At 34.7% G+C, this 25,612-nt stretch overlaps 1 protein-coding gene and 1 pseudogene across 2 annotated transcripts in view; one reads left to right on the top strand and one right to left on the bottom strand.

Annotated features, from left to right (window-relative positions):
* Fanci (FA complementation group I) overlaps window positions 1–25,612 on the bottom strand; it is a 71,010-nt gene that overhangs the window by 19,304 nt on the left and 26,094 nt on the right. For both annotated transcript variants that reach the window (XM_071608639.1, XM_027919764.3), the window contains exons 10-20: window positions 24,451–24,577; window positions 21,575–21,664; window positions 20,835–20,971; window positions 19,868–20,048; window positions 17,775–17,862; window positions 9,545–9,675; window positions 8,841–8,911; window positions 7,338–7,452; window positions 5,402–5,524; window positions 2,745–2,813; window positions 987–1,088 (exon numbers count right to left, since the gene is read on the bottom strand). In XM_071608639.1, the coding sequence (XP_071464740.1) occupies window positions 987–1,088; window positions 2,745–2,813; window positions 5,402–5,524; window positions 7,338–7,452; window positions 8,841–8,911; window positions 9,545–9,675; window positions 17,775–17,862; window positions 19,868–20,048; window positions 20,835–20,971; window positions 21,575–21,664; window positions 24,451–24,577 (1,234 nt within the window). The remainder of the gene's footprint in view (window positions 1–986; window positions 1,089–2,744; window positions 2,814–5,401; window positions 5,525–7,337; window positions 7,453–8,840; window positions 8,912–9,544; window positions 9,676–17,774; window positions 17,863–19,867; window positions 20,049–20,834; window positions 20,972–21,574; window positions 21,665–24,450; window positions 24,578–25,612) is intronic.
* Window positions 12,442–12,983, top strand: LOC114107351 (ras-related protein Rab-2B pseudogene; annotated as a pseudogene).

The raw sequence follows: 25,612 nt of genomic DNA on the forward strand, positions 1-25,612 counted from the left end.
TTATTTGTTGGCATTACAAATCAAGTCTATCTGAATTTAAAAAACTGGGAAAACTTAAATTGAACTAACAGGCATTGTTTAACAGAACTTTCTCAAAGAAACTGGTCTCATAAGTAGCTGACATTTCAGAATGCAACATCAGATATATTGTCATTAGTTTTATAGAAAAAACCCTGGAGACAGGTTGTGAAGTTAAATGGTTTCTAATTCCTTTGAGTCCCATTTTATGTTGAGGAAGCATCTTAAGTTGGAAACAAAATGCACATCAAGACAGGTTATGACAACTGAAAGACTTCCCTCCCTACTGCCACGAGTTCTAGGTCTCTGGGGCAGGAAATTTCAATTTTTCTTCTTTTTTATGTCTTTCTAATACCAGGTAACATGAAAAACAACCCATCCTAGATCCTCTGAAGGTCTGACAGAGCACCAATCTAGCTCAACCTAAACCATGTACTTTCTCCAACTAAGCAGGTCCCGGGATTCATCTACTCCTGGGTGACATCCCCATTCTGAAATAATGGAGATAAATACTTATTTAAATACACTTATTTAATGTACATATTAACAGATAAGATATTCCTTGACGCGGTAGATGCCATGATTTAGCAAAGTGCTAACATGAAGTAATTTTACCAATAGATACAAAGTGCTACTGCGTCAGAAATTATTTATTTATTTGGGTACTGGGGATTGAACCCAGGGGCACTTAACCACTGACCCACATCCCAGCACTTTTTAAAACTTTGAGACAGGGTCTTGCTTAGTTGCTGAGGCTGGCCTCAAACTTGGCAATCCTCCTGCTTCAGCCTCTGGAGATTACAGGCATGCACCACCACATTTGGCATTCAGCAGTGATAAGCAGGGAAGATTTCAGAGTAAAAATTCACTGTAAGAATTAGGAAGAAATTTTCACAGATCTCTTTCTGAAGATCAATCCTACCATTACCAGTAAAAATAATGGTTATAGAAGGAATAAAACATCTCACCAATGGTTCTTGTAGAGAGATCTGATCTCCCTGGGTCAGAATACAAGCTTCTAATTTCAGAGGAGGCAGCACATCAGGTTTTGACTCATAGAACTGTTTTAACTGTATATAGCAAAGGGGAAAAAAAAAGTCATCACTGTTCATTAATACTTTTTTCACTTTTTTTTTTTTGGTACTGGGGATTGAATTCACCTCAGTCCTTCTTTATTTTGAGAAAGGGTCCACCATGTTGCTACAGCTGAACTTGAACTTGAACTTGTGATCCTCCTGCCTATAGAAGAGCTGGGCACCACCATGCCCAGCTACATTTTGCATTTTTAAACTGGTCAAGATAAAGATTATTTCATATCTAATGCCTTCTAAGACACATTTCTTAAGTGTCTAAAGAACAGTACAGCAGAATTTGTATTGCTTCGTCTCAACTAGATCCTTTGGCCCTTGCTTCAAGCATAGTACTGATAAGAGGCATCTTTCCTATTTCACTTCCAGCATACTCCTTCACACCAATCCCTAAACTTGCACGGGAAATTAGCATTTTCAGTATAGTGTGATATTTAAGAATATAGGCTCTTGAGTTAGACTAATTGAGTCCAAAATACCAGAACCACCACTTATTACTGATTTTGATAAAGTTATTTATACCTTGGTTCCTCACTTAAAAAATAAGTATACTGTTAATATGAATGCTATATAAGGATTAAACATGACAACAGATGTAAAGAGCTTTAATCCACTACTTGACATACAACAGAACTGAAAAACAAATGCTGGCTATTACTCTTTTTTTTTCCTTTTCAAATCTGTATTTTAACCTCAATTGTGAAGCACTGCTCTTCCTTCAAACATAATTTTATATTTCTGTTAAGTATGTGACTAAAGCTTAATTATTATAATTTGAAAGATAGATATTATTAATCAGGATCTAAGTTTTATACAGGATCAATGTGAAGGCCCAGTGAAAACTTTTTGGATAGCAAAGGACCTTCCAATTATCTCCACACATTGAGAACTTAATTTCAAATGGAGCTTCTTCAGAATTATCACAAAACAATGACAGAACTAGCAAGCAAGCACACATGCTTATTTTCTACTAAAATGATGGACTAAGGGTCTACAACAACCCTTCTGATAAGAGAACAGTAACAATTACTGGCATATGAATTGTATCTTAATAAAGATTCAAATTAGTGCTTAATTAATATTGAAGAGTAAAAAGGTCTTGTTAACACCAGATATTTTCCACCTGAATTCTTCTCATTAATGTTGAAAGTAAAAAGGTCTTATTTACACCAGATATTTTCCACCTGAATTGTCATCTTGATGGTCTTTTGAAATATTTCATAATTTTAAAAATCTTTTTTAAAATTAAAAAATACAGAAAATAACCTAGCAGTTATTCATGTACGTGTCACTTGGATTGAACAGATGTCGACATTCTGCTCTATTTACTGTAGATTTCTTCTTTCTTTTAGAAATAAAACATACAGATATAAGTGCTAACAGCATTTGTAAATAGTTCTTCAAAAGGTCTCTGACTTAGGATGTAGATTGCTAATTCACAGGGCTAACAGTTAAATGGTGGCAATATGGTAGGTAGTAAGTGGTAATTGACATAAAACAACCCAGAAGAGCATGACATACCACAGGCAACACAGTGTATTACTTAGGAATTATTTTGTGTTTTGAAAAGTCTAGAAAAATTCAATTGCCTCTCAAAGTCTCATCGATTTCCCTGTAATGTACATAAATACATTTTACCTGTGATAGCAGAGTCTGCATGATTGAATTAGCCAGTTGAGAGTTCCTTCGAAGAACATCATAGAAACCCTAGAAGCAGGAGAGAATAAATAAGCTCTTTAACAAAAATAATGTTTTAAATAATCATAATTTTAAAATACTATTTTAATCCTACTTTTAGTTCTTTGATAAAGATGGAAACTCTATTTGCTAGAGGGAAAATGGTTTAGAAAATTTAGATTATTTGTCTGCAGTAAGAGATCTCTGATTACCATGAACTGGGTTAATGATCTCACCACAATTCTCACATTTTGGGGGGGAAGGTACCAGGGATTCAGCCCAGAGGCAATTAACCACTGAAAGACATCCCCAGATATTTTTTATATTTTATTTAGAGACAGGGTCTCGCTGAGTTGCTAAGTGCCTCTCTAAGTTGCTGAGGCTGACTTTAACCTCATGATCCTCCTGTCACAGCTTCTTGAGCTGCTGGGATTTAAAGGTGTGTGCCACTGAGTCTTAGCAATTCTCATAATTTTTAAGCAACGGGTCAATATGGCTTTGGAGTACTCTCCCCCTTCAAAGTCAGGGATGTTCTAAGCTTCTATTCTTTTTACTCATCCTGTATTAGTGGCCTTTTAGGACATTCTTCCCACTTAGTTCATAGGGCTTCAAGGCCCTAAATACCCAAATATACATGATTTTTTTTTTTTTTTTTTCCTATCTGAAATTTCCCAGTATTGTTAAAAACCACTCAGACTACACTTCTGGGGAGTTTTTTTGAACCTGCCAAAGAGGTTGTACAGCTCACCTCTGAGAAGAAGCAAATAATAATTGACCAAAACTTTTTGTTTCAAGAAAAGCAATGAAATGATGGAAGATTAGCCCCTAGTAGGCATTAATATATTTTATAAGGCTTAATAATAATAAAAAGATGCTTCTCTTGGCACCAAAATATATAAGCAAAATAAAGGGCTAGCACACAAACATAATAGTACACATAAAGGAGGCAACTGAACAACTGGTTAACCTGAGGGGGAAGAGTTAGCTCCTTATAATGCTAAACCAAATTCCAGATGAATTAAGTGACTAAACATAAAAAAACAAAAGCAAAAAACCCTAATTTGAAGAAAATGTTAGTGAATGTTCATAGGAAGAATATAGACTCTACATAAAAACACTAGATACCTCAAAGGGGGAAAAAATAGATTTAGGTAGAATGCTTGCCTAGCAAGCGCAAGGCCATGGGTTTGATCCCTAGCACTCTCTGCTCCCTGGAAAGAAAATAATAATTAAAAATAAAAATAATAGTGCTTGCAAAGGTGTGCCATGAGACTAAAACGTCCTAATCTTTGACCCAGAATGTGGTCAAACATTCATTCATACTAAAACAACTACAAACATCAGAAATGCTCCAAAATAAGTTTAAAATACTCTATATTTTAAAAATATATAATTTGGCATTAAAAATCATGTTGTCAGATGGGCACTGTGGAGCACACCTGTAATCCCAGGTACTCAAAGAGGCTGAGAGGCAGGAGGATTGCAAATTCAAGGCCAGCCCTGGCAACTTAGTAAGACTCTGTCTCAAAAACAAAAACCAATTTTTAAAAAGGGACTGGGGATGTAGCTCAGCTCAGTGGTAAACTGTTCCTGGATTCCCCCCAGTTCCACAGAAATAAATAAATAAATGTTGCCAAAGAATTTAATGAAGTGGGACAATGATTACAACATAATGTTGAGATAAAATCTATATAAATCTCATTTCAATTTTGCATAAATATGTATATATGAATGGTGGGATTAGCAATACTACAACATAGCATTTTTATATTCTCTCTGTATGTTCTACAATAAGCTAAAAAATTCAGTGCCTGGCAACTCCTGTAGCTCAGTGTTATTTTAAGATGACAAATGAAGGTATTATAATAGCTGCTCTGTGAAATAACTTCTACTTAATGTACTTGTTTAGAGTATCTAATGCTCTTTATTCCTTCCATGAAACATGTGCTGAAATATGACTTACTTAATGCTAGAAATGTACCTCCATACCACATACTTCTGTTCCTACTAGGTGAGTTACATGCTAATACAAGTCAGTAGTTTTAACTGTCCACTATTTTTGGTAATCGTACTGCTTTTACAATTATGTAATTTAATCATACATTCTATAAACAGCTGGAAACCAAATGCAAAAAAGAAAATACCTTGTTCTGATAAAAACTAAGCTGAATATTTTAGAAAGACTTTAAAAACCAATTTCTGATGATTAGGTAATAAGCAAATTTAAAAAGCTAGGGAAACAACTAAACCCATCTAAAAGGTTTCTGTACTAAGACTGTGTCTAGAGTATATTCAGGTTTTTTTAGCACTTTAAGTAAACAAAAATTTGAAATTATAGGCAATAAATTAAGGTTATTGTTTATATGAGGAACAAGAAGTTACAAATGTCAAGCTTGGTCTTAAAATACTAGCAAGTTAATGCACATTTAAATATTTCAAATTAAAAGTTAAGATGTAGCAACATTTATGATTCCTTATCTTAATTTTTTGACTACCACAATCTATTGGTCCTGATTGTATAAGGGCATGACTCATGTATTTTTATAACCAAGAAAAAAATTAATTTCTTAGTTGGGGGTGGGTAGGTTTGCTACATTCCTTCCATTCTACTGACTTACCTCATAAAGCATAAGTCGAACATCAGCCTGCTGGCCTAAGCATCTCCTCAAACTATCCATGATCTCAAGGCAAAAAGTTTCATTGGCAACAGAATTATAACGGCTATGAATATCCACATGAACCTAAAAGGAAGAGAGCCTAGTTCATGTCCATCTTACTAAGATAGTTTTCATTAAGGAGTAAAATGAGACTATATTCTTGTTCAAAGAAACATAGACTGAGCTTTCTCTATGCTAAAACCCAGAAATGAGGCAGACACTAAAATCACTATGTTCATGAACATCCCCTAAAGCAATAAACAAACAAATAAATAACCATGGGCAAGTTTTTTAACCTCTATCAATTAGTTTCCTTATACTTAAAATGGGAAGGATAAATGGAGGACAAATAAATGACACCATTCTTCATATTTAATTTATACAGTGGTGTTGCTCTTACTCTAAACTGAGATAAAAGAATTTTCAAGTATTTTAACAAAATTAATATTTTTCCCCCTGTTCCTTAGGTTTCCTTGACAATGTCAGCTGCTAGGAAGCATTAATAATCTTATATTACTAGAATATAGCAATCAGAATGTACATGATTTTATTTAAAAGGCCTAAGACTTCCTTAAATATCTTTAGTAGCTAAAAGAATCTACCTCTTCCACAAATTCCAGAGATGTTCAGAGGAAGAGACTTTTGTTTAGAAATGGACATGACAAAGAACTGATATTCTTTTTGACTTCAAATAAAACTAGCAAGTACAAAGAATTTCTTAATCCTTACTTCAGATACAGTTAGGTAGCTCATACTGTCTGAAGTCAAATCCTAGTTCTACTCTTTACTGGTTACATAAATATAACCTTGGGGGCTGGGGGTATAGCTCAGGGTCAGAGTGCTTGCCTATCATGTGTGAGACCCTGAGTTCATGAACATTCCCTAAAGCAATAAATAAATAAACAAAAAAATAACTTTGGACAAGTTATTTAACCTCTATCAGTCTTAGTTTCCTTATCCTTAAAATGGGAACAATAAATGGGGTACAAATAAATAATGACACCCATTTTTCTTCATATTTAATTTAAACTGTATGTTACTGACAGGTTTTACACAGTTATACTAGAGCAATAAAGGATTCCTAATAAAAATGCTAATTATGTCTATTTATCAACTCTATAAGATATCATTGAAATCATGAAGACAATTTTATTGCTCCAAAGCTCAGATTATGAAATTACTATAAAGTTTCATTTTCTCAGATTACATGGTTTAGTGGTGCAAATCAAATATACTTATTTTAAAAATGGGTACAATAATACCAAGCCTCAGACAATGACAATTAAGATTAAATGATAATAAATACTTAAACAGTGTCTAGAACAATGATATCCAATAACGATATTATGAACCACAAATATAAGCTACTTATATAATTTAAAAATTTCCAGTAGCCACATCAGAAAAGTAAAAGGATGAAGTTGTTTTGTTTTTTTTTTTTTTGGGGGGGGGGGTCCAGGGATTAAAGCCAGGGGGGCTTAACCATTGAGCCATATCCCCAGCCCTATTTTTTTTTTTTTTTAATTGTATTGGAGACAGGGTCTGAGTTGCTTAGGGCCTCACTAAGTTGCTGGGGTTGGGTCTGAACTCACGATACACCTGCCTCAGCCTTCTAAGTTGCTAGGATTATAGGTATGCACCACGGTACCTGGCTTAACGTAAGTTTTAGTATTTTATTTAACCCAACAGATCACAAGTATTATCAACAATATAAAATTAATATAAAATAATTATTGAGGTAAGTAGTAACTGATACCACAACATCATCATCTTCATGACAGAACTCAGTTTCACAATAGGTTCTTAAAACCATAATAGGAATTTTTTAAAAGTAGTTTTCATATTATTGGCCTCTGCTTTAATGCTCAAACTAAAAGTCAGTGTGAACAATCCTTACCTGACTGACGCCAATAGATTGACTGCACTGAGAGGATGACAGGCTGCCTAAAACTTTAAAGTTCTTCAGGAGCAGCAAAAACCCAGCAACTGCAGATTTTCGGGCATCAAGCTGGCTAGCTCAGGAATACATAGAGAGAGGTTAACAAAATAGCATTAATTTTACAGGAAATATGAATATCCAGTTAGTCCCACGCAGAAAAAGAATACATATATAAAGAATGAAGCAAAAGCTGGGCACAATGGCACATGCCTATAATCCCAGCAGCTTGGGAGGCTGAAGCAGGAGGATCGCGAGTTCAAAGCCAGCCTCAGCAACCATGAGGTGCTAAACAATTCAGCGAGACCCTATTTCTAAATAAAACACAAAATAGGAGCGAGGATATCGCTCAGTGGTTGAGTGCCCCTGAGTTTAATCCCTGGTGCCAAAAAAAAAAAAAAAAAGCACAAAACAATCTGAATTTATATTTTCTCAAATTAACACATCAGCTATTTAAAGCAATTAGCAATACACAAACAGCCAATTTTTTTTCATTATCTTCTTCACCTCGTGCCTCTATCTGTACTTTCTTCCAACCTGCTCTCAACTCCTTATTGGGTATGAAGCAGAGTGATGGGAGGTCATACAATCAGCTGCTAACTCAAATGAAAGTACTGAATGGCAAAGGAAATTGCTTGATTTTCTGTGTCCAAAGGAGTGCTTCTCTTCACAGGCTCCCTTTCTTCACAGAGGAGTGCAATACTTTGTGCTATGTAAACCTTCTATCCAGAAAAATGACACATTCTTCTACAGGTTGAGGCTCCATGATTAACTCATGTTACACATTCTACAACATGCATTTTCGGTTTGGGGAGGAGTAACACAAAACTGACAATTCTAGAACAGATAATAGCAGCATGTGTTCCTCTGAACATCTATAATATCACATGGCTAATGTGATATTAATTGGGCATCTTATTCTCCAAATACCAAATGCTTTCTACATATTACTGTCTCTCTTTATTTTTAGAATATATTATTACCATCCTGGTCCATGACCACAATCCTGATGTTCATGAGAACCGATATTCTTACATATATTCTTAACTAAGAATATATGTAAGTTCCCTTTGGAACTGTTGCCAGCTCAGATTTCAGGGAATTTGGCAATGAAACTTTTTCCTGAAGCTTAATTCTAGGAGTGGTACAGCAGAGTATTTGAGATCATAAGCTTTGATGTTAGATTACTTCCATCATCAACTACTTCTTGACTTTTGGAAAGCTACTTATATATTCTCTAACACCAAATTTCTTTGTCTATGAAGTGGAACTGCAGCATTTTTCACTTCACAGGGTTGCTCTAAAGACTAAATGAAAAGAAGCACATAGTGCCTTACTGGATGAGCATGCTCTGGTGGGCTAGGAATTTCATGTGAATAGGTGATACTGAGAGATGGCAAAGACAACTTTTAGTCCCAACACTAGAAGGCATAACTTCCTATGATTTCAAGGAATGCTACATACCTGGCAAACATAGCCTTCCGAAGGACAAGTATCAAGGAGTCTCTCATTGACATGCTGACTTTGAGAAGTGGCTGAAGGAAGAAAAATTAATGGTAAAAAACAGAATGAGTTTGCTTATTTATCTTAGCTCATTTCTTCTCAATATTGTTAGCATTTGCCTTATATAAAGAACTTTGGTTCTGTTTTATATACATGTTTTAATGTTGATTACATTTAATAAGGATAATCATATACTATGAAACAATAAAATGAAACTGGTTTTGAAGATATTTGTAAACAACTGTATTCAACAATTTAAGAGAATTTCAATTACTTCACAAACTTGAAAATGAATCCAAGGAGGGGCTGGGATTGTGGCTCAGCGGTAGAGTGCTCATCTAGCATGTGTAAGGCCCTGGGTTCGATCCTCAGCACCACATAAAAATATAAATGAAATGAAGGTATTGTGTCCAACTACTTCTAAAAAATAAATGTTTAAAAATAAAAAAAAGAAAATGAATCCATGGAGAGCAAACAATGCTATGAAGAGGAATAAAATTGAAAACAGTCCAGCTTAGCACTCTTACCATTTTACTACAAAGTTTTCTATAGAAGACTCAAGGGAAATAGGATTTTGTGGACATTAATATTTATAAAGAAATATAAATATTATTACACACTTAAACCTCAGTTTTGGCAAGTTAACTTTGATATCAAAAACTTACCTGCACTGCCTTAAGTAGGCCTTGTACAGTTTGAAGAGGCAGGAAGGACAAAAAGTCAAAAGTTTCTGTGACTTTAGAAGAACAGCTCTGAAGGACTAAGGGTGCGTATGTGATGATATTTGAAAGCAAGTCTGAAAAAAAGAATCTATAGTCACTTACCTCAAATAACTACTTTTTAAAAGAGGGAAATAATATGGGGAAAGAAATGATTAAAAAAAAAATCTTGTTTCCTTTCTGAAGTAAGTATTCAACAATACAAATTTCTACTAATCAAACACACTGTTTCTCCAGTCAATGCAGTCAGGACACTTCAACATTGTTTTTTGTGACAGTAAAAGACTACAAAAATTGCCAAAAAGAAAGGAAGAAATCCAACATAGTGCCTAGACAAGTAGCACATCCTCATTTTTCCAAGATAAAATAAATCAATAAACCAATAAACATTTATAAATTTTATTACATGCAAGCGTAATATGGTCCTATCAAGAATATCGAAAGCTTCAACTATGGGTCTCTCTTCCTTCAAGAATTTGAATAATCACAGTGAATCTCACCATCATGTACATCCACAAGACTAGGATCCTAATGAGAATATTCCATGCTTGTATAATTATCAAAATGGATTCTATTGTCATACATAACAAAAAGGACCAATTTTTTAAAAAAGTAAGAAGGAACAACCAGGTTCTGAAAAATGAGTACCATTTAATGTTCAAACGATCACAGAATGGTCTACTAAATATAAAAGTACAAGAAAGATAAGAATAATACTTAATCAGATGATGAAAGGGAAACCAATGGAACTTGGGTGAAAAAGAATTCAGAAAAGTAAATTATTGAAGTTAATATGGGAAAAGTAGGTTAGAATCAAACTGAAGGACCTGAAGTGCCAGGATGAAAAGCTGATATTTTTTTTTTTTTTAAGATGTTGATGGATCTTCTTTTTATTCATTTATATGCAGTGCTAAGAATCGAACCCAGTGCCTCACACATGCTAGGCAAGCACACTACTGCTGAGCCACAACTCCAGCTCCAAGAGCTAATAATTTATTAAAGAATATATTGATGATTTCAGAACAATAGGGTAGTTTTTTTTAGGAATACTAATATGGCACCAATATGTAGTCTGAAAACCATTTAGGAAGCTATGGGTCAATAAATTTAAGAGAATTATTGTCAAAGTATGTTCTCTAACTGCAAATTAGAATCAGTAATAAAGATCAAAAAAGAAAAAAAAATTTCAAATATTTGGAAACTAAATATACTTCTAAATAATTCATAAGTTTAAATACCCCCCCCCACCAAAAAAAAAATCACAAGGGAAATTAGAAAGTATTTGGAACTAAATGAAAATGAAAAAAATGATGGGATGTAGCTAAAACAGTGTTTAGAGGAAAACTGCTATCTTAATACTTACACTGGAGAAAAAGTAAGATTTCAAATTAATGACAAAAGCTTCCCATCAAAGGAAGAATAAATTAATCTCAAAGTAAGAAGGAGAAAAGAAACAAAATATAAATAAAAAAGAAATGAAAGTGAAAATTAAAGAAATTTAAAAACTCAAAAGCTGGTTCTTCAAGAATTTCAATAAAATCAGTAAATGTGCCAAACTGATAAGGAAAAATAGATAATACACAAATTATGACTCTTGGGATGAAAAAAAAAGGACATCAACACAGATTCTTGAAGCATTAAAGGGAATATATGGGCAAGATGTGGTAGGAATGCAAACCGGTAAACCCAACTACTTGGGAAGCTGAAGCAGGAGGATAACAAGTTCAAGGCCAGCCTGAGCAATTTAGTGAGACCCTGGCTCAAAATTTAAAAATTACTAAGACTGAGGATGTAACTCAGTGGCAGAATGCTTGACTCCTATGTATTATGTCCTGGGTTCAATCCCCAGGGCTGAAAAGAGAAGGGGGGCGTGGTGGGTGGAGAGGGAGTATTCTGAACAACTTATAGCAATAAACTTGGAAAAAAATGATCAAATTACTTCTAAGATAATTGGAATAGTCTATTTGTATTAAAGAAATTAATTTTGTAGTTGAAAATCCTTTCCACAAGCACAAGGAAACTTGGTATATAAGAGGAAAAAAAGGGTAAATGTGGGTAAATATAAGAGATGAGAAGTTGGTATTTTTCTTCCTATCAAAGGTCAGAAGGTGAATATTTTAGGCTTTATGGGCCTTATAATGTGTTACAACTACCTCAACTCTGTTGGTCTAGTGTGAAGCAAAACAGTTAACACCTACAAATGAGCATGGCTATGTTGCAATAATATTTGATTTATGAACTCTGAGATCTAGATTTTGCACTTCATGAAACATTCTTCTAATTTTTTCAACCATTAAAAACAGCAAAGCCAGGAATGGTGGCTCATGCCTGTAATCCCAGCAACTGGGGAGGCTGAGGCAGAAGGATTGCAAGCTCAGTGGTTAAGCACCCCAGGGCTCAATCCCTGGTACCAAAAAAAAAAGGCAAAAGCAAACAGAAAGGAGAAAAAACAAATAAGCAGCAATCAATGAAACTAAAAATGAAAAATAAGAATCAAACCAAAACCTCATTCTTTGACAGATTATTAAAACTGTCCTAGATGCCCAGAGTCTAGCAGCTGTGTTAGAGTCTGTGAACAAGTCAAGATGGCGCCTGGCATTTTGCAGAGGGAGTCGTTTGTGAAGTAACGCCAGCGAGCCATTAAGTGTGGAGATTCCTTATTGGTTGACTGCTGTATTTAGTTTATGTTAATTAGATAAGCTGTGTGGAATGTAGAAATACCCCTCCTGTCCTACAATAAACGGCTCCCACTCCTGCTGTATCAATGTACACAAGTTGTTCGTCACCCCCCGGTTAGTTTGCTGCAGCCGGACTGCGGCACAGGTGGAAAGTTCTTAGGCCTCATGCTTGCATATACATCCTCCTCTTCAGTTGTGGGGAAGTCATGCCTCCTCCTGCAACTTATAGGCAAGCATGTCCATGACCTCACAACAGGTGTGGAGTTTGGGACCCACGTGGTCAACATTGATAGAAAACAAATCAAACAGCAAATCTGGGATACAGATATGCAAGAATCCTTCCATCTTCCACCTGTTCCTACTACAGGGGAACAGTTGGAGCACTGCTGGTATATGACATTACAAGACATGAAACCTTCAATCACCTGGCCTCATGGTTACAGGATGCCCACCAGCATTCTAGCATGTGGTTTTCATGAAAACTGGGAATAAAGGTGACCTAGAGTCCCACAGGGATGTGAAGAGTGAAGGAGGAAAGGCCTTTGCTCATGAGCATGACTTACATTCATGGAAACTCAGGCGAAACAGCCTGCAATGTTGAAGAGGCCCTCATTAACACAGACAAAGAAATATACAGGAAGATCCAGCAGGATTTATCTGATGTTCACAATAAGGCAAACAGCATCAAGATTGGGCGCCAACAGTAGATTTTAACATCACGGGGACCCAGCACCTTCCAGCAGAACTGCTGTGACACAGGGTGGGATTCTGGCTGCCATTGAACACTTGGCCCAAACTTTTTACTTTTTTTTTCCTGGAACAACTTCAGATAAATAGGCTTAAAGAAAAAAGTCTTGCTTTGGCTGAGAGGAGCCTCTTTTCAAGATGTGATAATTTGCTTTTCCACTTAAAGAACAGGGGAGATTTGGGGAACTTCCTGATTTGTCCTTCTTCAGGGGCGTGAACACTCTCTATAGATTGGGGCTCTTTTCATCCTCATTTAAATTTCTTAAATGGTAGGATTCAAAAATAAAGAATTTAATAAGCATATATAATATGCTCCCCACCAATAATTAGAAATAAGGGTCAAGTATGCTCTGTTTGAACACTTGAGATGACCATGATCTGGCTGGCCTTAGTATATAAAATAGAGCCACTGCACAGGAATTTCTTTTGAGTTTTTTTTTTTTTTTTAACTTCTTTGTTTTTGAGGGTCTACTTGCCACTTTGGAGTTCTTGCAGAAAGCAGTTCCTTCTATTTGCTCACAGAAGCAGAGTGCTTCTCTCCTGTCTTGACTGCTGCTTTCTGTCTCTTGCATACCAAACTTGGGAGAAATGGAGTTGGTCCTGGACTTGTGGCCACTTATCCTTACCTAGATAAAACATTCATTCCTTATTCATTTCGTTTAGGGACCAGATCTAACATTGTAGTGTCTTTCACTGAACTGACTTCTACTGTTTCATCACACTCACTTCGTAACTAGATATATTGGGACTCTCTGATCAAGCTTGTTTACTGAACATGGTATATTTATTTTTCTGTATCTTTGCACATGCCTTACTCTCTACTAACACTACGTTTAAAAATCCAACATTTTTTTCCTTTAGGAAGCCTTCAGCAACTCTCCTCGGGACTTTTAAGTAAATATTTACATAGTACCCCTCAGCTTTCCTATGTTGGCTAGTCTCATGTATATTTATTTGTATGCATGTTACCTTGTAAATATATTTTATAGTAGTTTTATACATAGAATTTGTGTCCTCATATAGGTTATAAGCTCTGTAAAGGAGAATCCATGTCACCTTTTTATTTTTAAAAACTACTTTCCCCACCATTTCTTCATGGGTGCCTAATGCTACTTGTGATTATAGAATTTGACCAACACACCTAAAAACTTAGGACATTGACTTTAGAGGGAACAAAAGATCTTAGAGTCACCTTCGTAATTTCTTCTCTCTTCCACCTGTTTACCCTGGGTTATACATTCTTCTTTTCCTCTCCTGCCTTTCTCTGGCACATAGCCTCCATTCTATACAGTATTCTATAAGGCTGCTTGATGCCAAGCAATCAGATAACTGGTTGCTTCTTCAGCCTTTCTCCTTTTCAAATCATTCAATACTATCCAACCCATATTTACCTTTGCTTTGCTCATCATATTACCTTCTGGGTCAGCAGCTTTTTTTCCTTGATAATCTCATTTTCTTCCATAGTTCTGGGGTCTCATGAATTATTATATTTTTTGTTGTTAATGAATGAACTGTTTCATTATTAAATACATGCATATATTCCACCCCCCCCACCCCACTCCACCACCCCACCCCCCCCCCCCCCCCCACCCCCGGCAAACAAACAGCTGACAAGCCCCTAGCCAGCCAGGCTGAAAAGAAAAAAGACAAATTACTGGGAATGTCGTGATTCACAGATGATGTAACTCTATATACAACATCTTACACTGCTGTATATCTATTTGCACAATTATATATAAATTAAATTTTTTAAGAAATGCCTTACATCCATCTCAAAAACATATAAAATACTTAAAGAAATTCTGATAAAGGTATGCAAAGATCCATGCAATGAAAACAAAGCCATATTGCAAATAATTAAACAAGGTCTAAACAAATGAGAAATGGATGTGTTCACAGGTTAAAAGACTCAGTATTGTTCAGATCCCAAACTAATCCCAAAGACTCAAAACAACCTCAATCAAAACTTGATCAATTTTCTCTAAAAATTGACAGACTGGAGTCTAAAATTTATTTGAAAATGCAAAGGACCTAAAAGAGTCAAACCCATTTGAAAAGTAAAGTTCAAGGACTTAATATCTGATTTTATGACTTACTACAAAACTACGGCAATGAAGACAAACACTGACACATAGATCATTGGAATACTTCCTGAAATAGACCACACATAAATGGCTAGCTGATTTTTTAACAAAAATACCACTCAAGGGGCTGAGGTTGTAGCTTAGTGGTAGAGCGCTTGCCTACCACATGTGAGGCACTGGAATGGATCTAAGCACCACATAAAAATAAATAAAGGTATTGTGTCCATATACAACTAATAAAAAAATTAAAAAAAAAAAATACTCAGAAAATTATTTTAAAAATTAGTCCAAAAAACAAGTTTTGACAAAACAAGATAGTTATATGCAAAATAAGAAAATAAAAACATTAAAATCCCTTTTACCTCACACCATAAACAATATTTAACAAAAATGGATCACAATCTAAGGATGAAAGTTACAACTATTTAACTTCTAGTAGAAAACACAAGAGAAAATATTAGTGGTCTTTGGTTTGGCAAATATTTTTTACCTTTGACACGAAAGTAGAAATCATAAAATAAAATCAATAAACTGGACTTCACTGAATTAAACATTTTTCTTCTTAAACCAGTATAACCAAAAATAAATAAATAAACAAAAAGAATGGGTGAATATTTATTTGAAAACATGTGCAGTCAGACCTCTATATGAACAGATTCCATCCCAATAGGTTCCCCATCTATGGATTTAATCAACCATGAACTTGAAAAAAATGTGATTTTTGTTGCTGACATGTAGTTATGTCTATGATGATTATATCTGTACAAAGCATATAAGTTCTATAATGGTTATATCTGTACAAAGCATATATGTTCTATTCTTTCTTACCATTTCCTGAACAATACATAATAACTATTTATAATAACTACTCTATATTAGTATCATAAATAATTTAGAGATGATTTAAAGTTTATGAGAGGATGTGTATAGATTATAGTAAATACTATACCATTTTATATAAAGAACAGAAGCATCTGTGGATTTTGGTATCTGAGGCAGTCCTGGAACCATTCCCTAATGGATACGAGGGAGATGATTATACCTGACACAACTTATTTAGAATATATAAAGAACTCTTCAAATACTAAGGCAAACATCTCAATTTTTTTAAATGGGCAAAAGATTTGAATAGTCACTTGCCCAAAGATGATATACAGATGACAAACATATTAAAAAAATGTTCAGCATCATCAGCCACAATTAGACACCATTATTAATATGAGAATGCCCAAAATTAAAAAGGATGACCATACCAAGTATTGATGTCAATGTGCAAAAACTGGGAACACTGCTGGAGAAATGCTGAATGGTACAACCACTTTGGAAAACAATTTAACAGTTTATTCAACTGTTAAACATTTATTATATAATACACCTGATTCATTGCATGTTTTCCCAAGAAATGAAATCATTATGGCTACACAAAACTTACAAAGATGGGCTGGGGTTATGGCTCAATGATGAGCACTCGCCTAGCATGTGCGAGGCCCCGAGTTCAATCCTCAGCACAACATAAAAATAAATAAAGGTACTGTATCCAACTACAACCAAAAAAAAAAACCCACAAAGGAATGTTCAGAGTAGGTTTTGTTAGCTCCAAACCAGAAACAACCTAAAATATCTTCAGGTGAATGAATGAAAAAATTAATTACATTCTTAAGATATAAAATACTAACAACAAAAAGGAATCAACTATTGACACACATAACACAAATCATAGATAAAGAATACTATGTGAAAGAAGTCATCATCCCCACCAAGAAAGTTATGTACACTACATCATTCCATTTGTATAAAATTCAAAAAGTGGTATTTAAGGGCTGGTGGTATAGTTCAGTGGTAGAATGTATGCTAGCATGTACAAGGCCCTGGGTTCAATCCCTAGTGCGCACGCGCACACACACGACATTTATAGTAACAGAAAACAGACTAGAGATGGGCAGTGGAGAAAGAAGAGACTGAGGAACAGACTACCAAGAGACATCAGGAAGCATCTGTGGGTGAGATATATACATCTTGACTATGGTAATGGTTTCACAGATGTATACATGTATCGAAAATAATCAAACAGTTATACTTTCAATCTGGAGATTATTATGCATCAAGTATGCTTTAATAAAGCTGTCAAGAAAGGGAAAAAAGCAGAATAAACTATTAAGTATTAAACTTTACAGACATTTAAGGATAGAAGAAAGAAAAGTTCCTATTAAAGAAAAAAGAAAAAAACTGGCCACAGGCATGAAAAGCAAACTAGTAGTCACCAGACCATCTATTTAAAAAGTTTCAGGAAGTTGTGAACAGGCTGAATGACAGAGAAACTAAGAAAATTGGTGACTGAGAAAAAGGCAATGTATTTAGATATTAGGAGATACGTACTAAACCCAGCAAATTTATAAGTCACCAAAGAGATGAATTCTGACTTCAGAATGTCTAGGTCTAAGCAGCTAGGAGGTCAACAAATAACAGAAAAGCAATCATTTGAGAAGTATTTAAAAAAAAAAAAACACTAATGAAAACTGAAAGTACCCCTCATTACTTAAATGTTCCTTTCCTTACTGATAACCACAGACAACACAGATTGGCTTCATAATCAAAGATATTTCATTAAACTCTCCTGCATCATAAAGTATTTCCCAAAATCTTATCCATGTTTTCAAAGTTTAGTACCTAAGAAATGACTGATGGGAGAGGATGCTCTGGTAACAACCCTGTTGAGGACTTGCTCCAGAATTTCTTGTCTGATCATCTCATGGATCTAAAAAGAATAGAACCAACAGAATACTCCTGAGTGACCTTCAGCTTATAAGGTCATCAATGCATACCAGGTAGGATGAGAATAGTTTGAATATAGGTAAAACTCAACTGTTTTATTCTAAAAAAATAAAATAAAATTTAAAAGTCTATTAAAATCTTTTAAGAAACATAAAAAACTTATTCCTGTTTCAAGAAGCAAAACAGCTGCCTGGAAAAGATCCATTCTAAATTTTCATTTGAATTTTAGTTAAAATTCTTACTTGAACTTGATTACTTTGAAGTACAGATTAATTTCTGTCAGACTTCAGACTACTGGTGACTTGTTAGAAATACGCTTTAGAGCCTGGTGCAGTAGTACACGCCTGTAATCCCAGCAGCTCAGGAGGCTGAGGCAGGAGATTCACGAGTTCAAAGCTAGCCTCAGCAAAAGCTAAGCAACTCAGTGAGACTTTGTCTCTAAATAAAGTTTTAAAAAACGGGCTAGGTTGAGTGCCTCTGAATTCAATTCCCGGTACATGCCTCCTACTCCGGCAAAAAGAAATATGCTTTAGAGATGCTTTGAAAAGCCAACATCTGTGAATTGAAATCAAATGGATCTTGTTTTGAAAATCATTAATTTAAAACAAGAAGTTATTCTAAGAATGTTTTTAACTTTATTTATTATTTAAAAGGATTATTTATATTAAGTACATTTACCTCAAGAACTATGCCATTTACCTCACAGTTTTGGATCAAAACACTAGATTTTTTTAAGTTGTTGATGGACCTTTTATTTCATTTGTTTACAACAGAGCCTCACACATGCTAGGCAAGTGTTCTACCCTGAGCCACAACCCCAGTCCAAAACACTAGATTTATCTCCAGATACTTTTGGTATAGTTATATTACAACAACTGAATGTCAAAAAGATAACTTAGAGCTGGGCACAGGGGTGCATACCTGTAATCTCAGTGGTTCAGGAGGCTGAGGGAGGAAAAATGCAAGTTCAAAGCCAGCCTCAGCAATTTAGCAAGGCCCTAAGCAACTCAGCGAAACCCTGTCTCTAAATAAAATATAAAAAAGGGCTGGGGATGTGTCTCAGTGGTTGAGTTCAATCCTTAGTTGGGCAGGGGTGGGATGCTGGGGGAGCAGGGGTTGTGGCTCAGTGGTAGAGTGCTTGCCTAGCATGTGGGAGGCACTGGGTTTAATTCTCAGCACTGCATATAAATAAATGAATAAAATAAAGGTGCACCAACAACTAAAAATATATATGAAAAAATTTAAAACAAAAAAGGGCTGGGGATATGGCCCAGTGGTTAAGCGCCCATGGTTTTAATCCCTGGTACCAAAGAAAGAAAAAGAAAAAAAGTTAATTTAGAGAAATCACTAGCAAAATTGTTTAGTATCAGATGTGACCTTGCTTTTTTATTTAAAAAAGGAAATTAATTTTTTAAATTATTTCAAGAGATTATGAACTTGAACTTGATTACTTTGAAGTACAGATTGAGATGACAGTCATAATTTGGTAATAATGTAAAAAATTATTATCGTCACATTTAGGTTCTTCAAAAACAATGAACCAAGCAAATTCTTCAAGTCTAATGTTCTTTGGTGACCTAAAAAGTATTATGAAATAACATTAAATTCCTTTTATGTACAAGGAATAACAGATCAATCAGACCCTGAGAAATACAGTAAAAGAAAATAAATAAATAAGCAAAAAGCTAGAAGTGATCTGCTACTAGAGGAATAAGAGAAAAAATACATGTAGAAGTTATAATCAAATTTCTATGGTATGATCCAAAACAACAGGATAAGTGGAATACATGAAAAATGTAATAAAAGAATAAGAAAGCAATTCATGAAACTGGATCTATAATGTCCCTTTACCAACCTAAGCTCTGTCATAAATACTGTCAAAGTACTAAACAACAAATTTTCTTACCTACCAAACTCCTAGACAAATGTCCTGCTCTACTGATATCACTTACACAAAGTAGGAAACTGTTGCCAAACTAGAGTCTCACCTTAAAAGTTTCCAATAGGATATTAGCTCCAAGCTTACATGTACACTGGTTTGGCATTTTAGAAAGACTAGAGCTGGTTTCAACAGTTTTCCCATCAAGAATCTTCTTTGGCCCATATAAATCCATTAAAATGAAGCCAAGTTCTACCAGTCCCTGAGTAATATGATCCCAACTATGAACACTACAAGAAAAGAAAGCATAGTTAAAAAGAAAAACCTGGAAAGACATCTAGTTTTATACTCACTGCTATGTTACACACTCTCTAATTAAAGATGGATAAACCAATGCACTTCACGTATGAATCTTTTCATACAACCTTATCTGGCAGAATTCTGAATTCCTGAATGTATAGTAATGAGAATGAATTGGCAAGTGGTTTTCATGGACAACCAGAACAATAAATAAATCTAAAAACCACAAATACTCAAAAAAATATATAAGAAATTAGAATATTTCAATGTAATAATCATTAAAGATTTCCATTTATTTAAAAATTAATTTTCTTCTCATTCCCCTAATACTGACAATACTTACATGATATATAAACTTACAAACCTGCCTCTCCCCCTAGACTGAGATTCTCTAGGGCTGAAGCCATACTACCTAGCACAAGGTTGGCAAACAAAGGTACTCAGTATATATTTATAACATGAATGAATAAATAACCTGGTTCCACCACATGAGCTAAAACTATAAAAACACTTTTGTAAAACCGTAGACTCTTTGGTGATTATACCACTTACTGTTACCCTTTCCAGTGAAAGTGATAAGCTTATAAATAATCTTTATATCATTGTGTCAAGCAAGTAATTTGCTTGACCAATTTTAAGGGATTAAAACTTCATATTATGAAGTCAACAGTTGTAATCATCAGTTTTCTTTGATGGGTCACAAGTATGGTGCCACATTACATTTTCTAATACTAAATACCATGTAAAAGTATTTGGAATATGGTTCACCAACTCACCTATTCTTTACCACTTCCAAGATCATGGTTGAAACACAGGATCTATGGGGTACTAGATTCTGAAGAAATTTTGAGCCTTGGAGTAGCTGAAGATCCTTAAAGCTTTTCACAATGGAAGTTTTTAAAAGATCAAACACCTAATATGATGGAAGAAGCAGGGAAATGAAACAAAATTATTGCTCATTCTGTGAATCTTAACCCTCTAACTGTTCTTTAAGCTTAAACTCACATGTATCCCTATGAAAACTGTCTAGATGAAGATGACACAAAATGTGACTTTCAGGGAAACCTAAGAATTGGAGAAATGCCATCTTTGACAAGAAAAATATATCATATTTTATAAATATTACCCAAGATCTGGGAACACACATGAGAAAAAGTGGCAAAAGATTTTATTATTTTCATCTTGTGACGACTATATTCTCACATTTGTTTCAACTCAATCAGGTCCAATTTTTTGGAAAGTTACAATGCAATAAAACTGCTGGCAAATATCCATGGATACTTTCCTTTCTTACTATGTACGCTATGTGATATTTCCACCTTTTCCTCATTTCACCACCTGGCTTACCTCACAATAGAAAATAGTTGTAGACCAAGTATCTGAAGTTTCTAGAATCCCCACAGAATGGGAGTAGAATTGTTTAAGAAAGGTTAATAACAAAAACAATTTCTTGTATATTTTCTTATCAACACAGAAGTAACCAAGATGTCATTAAAAAAAAAAAAAAAAAAAATACCTGTTCCTCAAATCTCTGTATTCTTGTTACAGAAAGAAGAAGAGCAATACTGAAGGGACATAAATTATTTGAATCTCCTTGCTGTCCTGCCTAAAATAAACCAAAAAAGAGTCATTATTTACATTTAAAAAAAGAAAATGTATACACTTAAAAAGCACAAGGTAGCCTGCTTAAAAATAGGCCCTTGAATGGATCACAAACCTAAATGTAAGAGATAAAACTATAAAACTTTTAGAACAAACTGAAAATCTTTAATACCGTGGACTAGGTAAGGATTTCTTAGACATAATATCAAACATAATTTATACAAGAAAACTGATGAACTGGACTTCATCAAAATTAAAAACTTTTGTGCTTTAAAAGATACCACTTAAAAACTGCAGCCTGACGCGGTGGTGCACACCTGTAATCCCAACAGCTCAGGAGGCTGAGGCAAGAGGACTGCCAAATTCAAAGTCAGCCTCAGCAAAGTGAGGTGCTAAGCAATTCAGTGAGACACTGTCTCTAAATAAAATACAAATAGGGCTGGGGATTTGGCTCAGTGGTTGAGTGCCCCTGAGCTCAAATCCTGGTATCTCCCCAAAAATAAAATAAAAAATGCAAAGATAAGTTAGAGACTGGAGAAAATATTTGCTAAATATACCTGATAAGTATATACACAAAATAAAGAATATATACCTGGTAAAGAATATCAAAAAAATCCTTACAACAGTATGACAAAACACCACAATCATAAAATGGGCAAAATATTTGAATAGACATCTCACCAAAAACATGACAGCCAATGAGCATAAGAAAAGATATACTCAATTATCATCAGTCATTAAGGAAATGCAAAGTAAACCTCAATGAGATATTATTTCACACCAATTAGAATACAAGAAAAAAAGACAATAAAAAAAGACACTATAAAATATTATTGTAGGATGTAGAGAACAGAAACAGAAACCTTCCTACAATGACAATGGGAATGTGAAATGATATACACCTACTTTGGAAAACACTTCCGCAGTTGGTTAAAAACTTAAACATAAGCCTGATTTGATGGCATATGCCTGTAATCCCAATGATTTGGGAGCCTGAGCCAGGAGGTTCACAAGTTCCAAGGACAGTCTCTGCAACTTAATGAGTCCCTAAACAACTGAGTGAGACTCTGTCTCAAAATAAAAAATAAAAAGGGCTAGGAATGTGCCTCAGTGATTCAGCACCCCTGGTACCAATTCCCTAGAACCAATCCAAAACCAAAACAAACAAAAACAATTTTTAAACATAAATGTATCATACAAATCAGTAATTCCACTCCTAGTTCTCTACCCCAGAAAAATGAAATATACACCCAAAGATTCAGATTTAATTTTCAAAATAGTATGATTCCTAATAGCCAAACAGTAGGAAAAACTCTAACTACATCAACTGGTAAATAGCTAAACAAAACTGCTATATCCATAAAATGGAGTACTATTCAACAATAAAAAAGAAATTAAATAGATATATGTTATAATATGGATGAACCTTGAAAATACTTCACTCAATGAAAAAGCCATGCTCAAAAGATCACATATGATGTGACTCCATTTTTATAAAATGTCTATGAAGGGCAGATCTATACAGGCAGAAAGTACATTGGTGGTTGCCTGGGGCTAGGTGTGGTAATGAAGAGTAAATGCACATGAGAGCTCTTATATGACAATAAAAATATTCTAAAATTGGACTATAGTAACCACTGCAAAATTAGGTAAACTTATGAAAAGTCACTAAATTGTACACTTAAATGGGATAAATTTTAACTTAAATTCAATTCAATTGTACCTTAATAAAGTTTAAAAAATAGGTCTTTGAAGCCCAGAAAAAATGACACCAAATAAAAACAAAAAATAAGGACTAAATATAAAATCAAAGATGAACGAAACAAAAATAGTAGAGTTGATTAAAATACACAAAACCGAAAAGACCAACAATATAGCTACTATAAATAGTTAGAGATGAAAAAGGAATTATTGTTAATTTTCCCAGATGTGAGGATGGTATTGTGTTAACATGTCCTTATTCTCGAGAGGCACATACTGAAATACTCAGATGATGAAGAATTATGGTTTCTGCAACTTACTTTTAAATGATTGGGGGGGAGTGTATGAGACAGAGAAAGAGATAAGACAGATAAAACTGGTAAATCTAGATGAAGAAAATACAGATGCTTTCTGTGCTACAGAGTTTAAACTTTTCTGCGGGTTAAAATTTTCAAAATAAAAAGTTGGAGGAGTTGGGTGCAGTGGAGCACGCCTGTAATCCCAATGACTCTGGAGGCTGAGGCAGGAGGATTCCAAGTTCAAAAACAGCTTCAGCAATTTAATGAGGCCCTCAGCAACTTAGTGAAACACTGAAAAAAAAAAGAGCTGGGGATGTGGCTCAGCAGTTAAGCACGGAAGAAGGAAGGAAGGGAGGGAGGGAGTAGGGGGGAGGGAAGAGTTGGAGGAAAAAACATAAATGTGTCCTTCTTTTGTTTAAGAATTCAAAGCACTTCTGAATTTTTATTTTTCTACCTCACAGATCTAATGTTGAATGACAGCATCACAAAACTCTACTAGAAATAAGCAAGACCCTAATTCAAAAATGATGAAAAGTGAGGAAAAAGGTTGAAGATCACATAATAAAATTAGATTTTGATCTTCCTAATGAACAGTCCTCAGTTTTTTCTTTTCTAGCACTAGAATGTTTAAAGGAAAGTTTTAAAATTTCTGGTTTGCTGAAGATTGGGGTGACATGTTTTCAATTTCAAAGTGAAAAAAAGAGATCCTCTCAACCTAGGGCTCTTCTATAATATTTGTTTCCTGTCATTAATTGACATAAAATGGCTGAAGTTCAAAGTTTGGTGCTACCTTTACATGTTTCAAAAGTTCTCTGCCTAGTTCACAGTCCAATTTGATGGCAAACACAATGTGTAGAATAATGGTGCCTTCCACATGACGAAGTTCACCTGATGGCACGGTAACAAGATCCAGCAGTCTAAAAGATTCAATACAAAGATGAGTTAGAATGAGACATGCAGATGCTTCAATGAACAAGTAGACCAACTCAAGTTGAACTCACACAATCACTGGAAGCACAAAGTAACCAAAATATTGGCCAAATTATATTGTTATATTGTGTGTATGTATGAATATGTAACAACAAATCTCATGTGTAATTTATAATGAAAACATGGAGAAAAAAAGTAGCATGATAAACAGATTCTACTGCCCCATTCTCTGCTCCTCTTTAGAACAAAACTTACTGTAAGTATTCTCTATAGTCATTATTTTACTTATCTCATATTGTCTTCCCAGTTCAACCCCATTCAACCAGGTTTCTGCCCTCTCTTAATCCCACCCTCAAATGCCACTTGACTCTTCTTACAAGGGTCAAATAACTGCTATGTTGCCAAAGCAAATAAAGTCCCATCTCAATTAACTACTTCTTCCTCAAAACACATTCTCTTAGGGCACTGTCACTGGTCTCTTCTCAAAATTCTTTTTTCAGGACCATCTTCCCCTATTGCTTAACCTTTAAAATTTAGAATGCTTAAGAGTCAGGCTTGGATTTCTTTCTCTTCACACTTTCCCTACATAATTCATTCCATCCAATCCCATGGCTTTAGTCCCTTCAAATCTGTGTCTCCAGTTCAGTCTCTTCTCTGCAATTTAGGACTACGGCTCCCATATCTATATGGAATGCTAATATACACATAAAACCTAAAATGATCAAAATTAAGCTAATTTTCTGTCCCAAACCTGACACTGTCAGCATTAATTGACTAAGACTGCTTTCTAAGCAACTGATCAAGCCTAGTAACTAGAAGTTATGATACAGAGGAACAGCAGACTGCACTATAGCTAACAGAAAGAACTCTTCAAACCAAATCTCAGGGCCACTACTTTACTTAATTTCTTGACTTTTGGTTTCCACGTCCACAAAATAGAGGCAAAATAGCATTGTGAGGTTTATAGTGCTTATAACTGCACTAATACACAATAAGCACTCTACAAATGCTTGCCAAAAAAC

This window comes from Marmota flaviventris, chromosome 2, assembly GCF_047511675.1.
Source record: "Marmota flaviventris isolate mMarFla1 chromosome 2, mMarFla1.hap1, whole genome shotgun sequence".
NCBI lineage: Eukaryota > Metazoa > Chordata > Mammalia > Rodentia > Sciuridae > Marmota > Marmota flaviventris.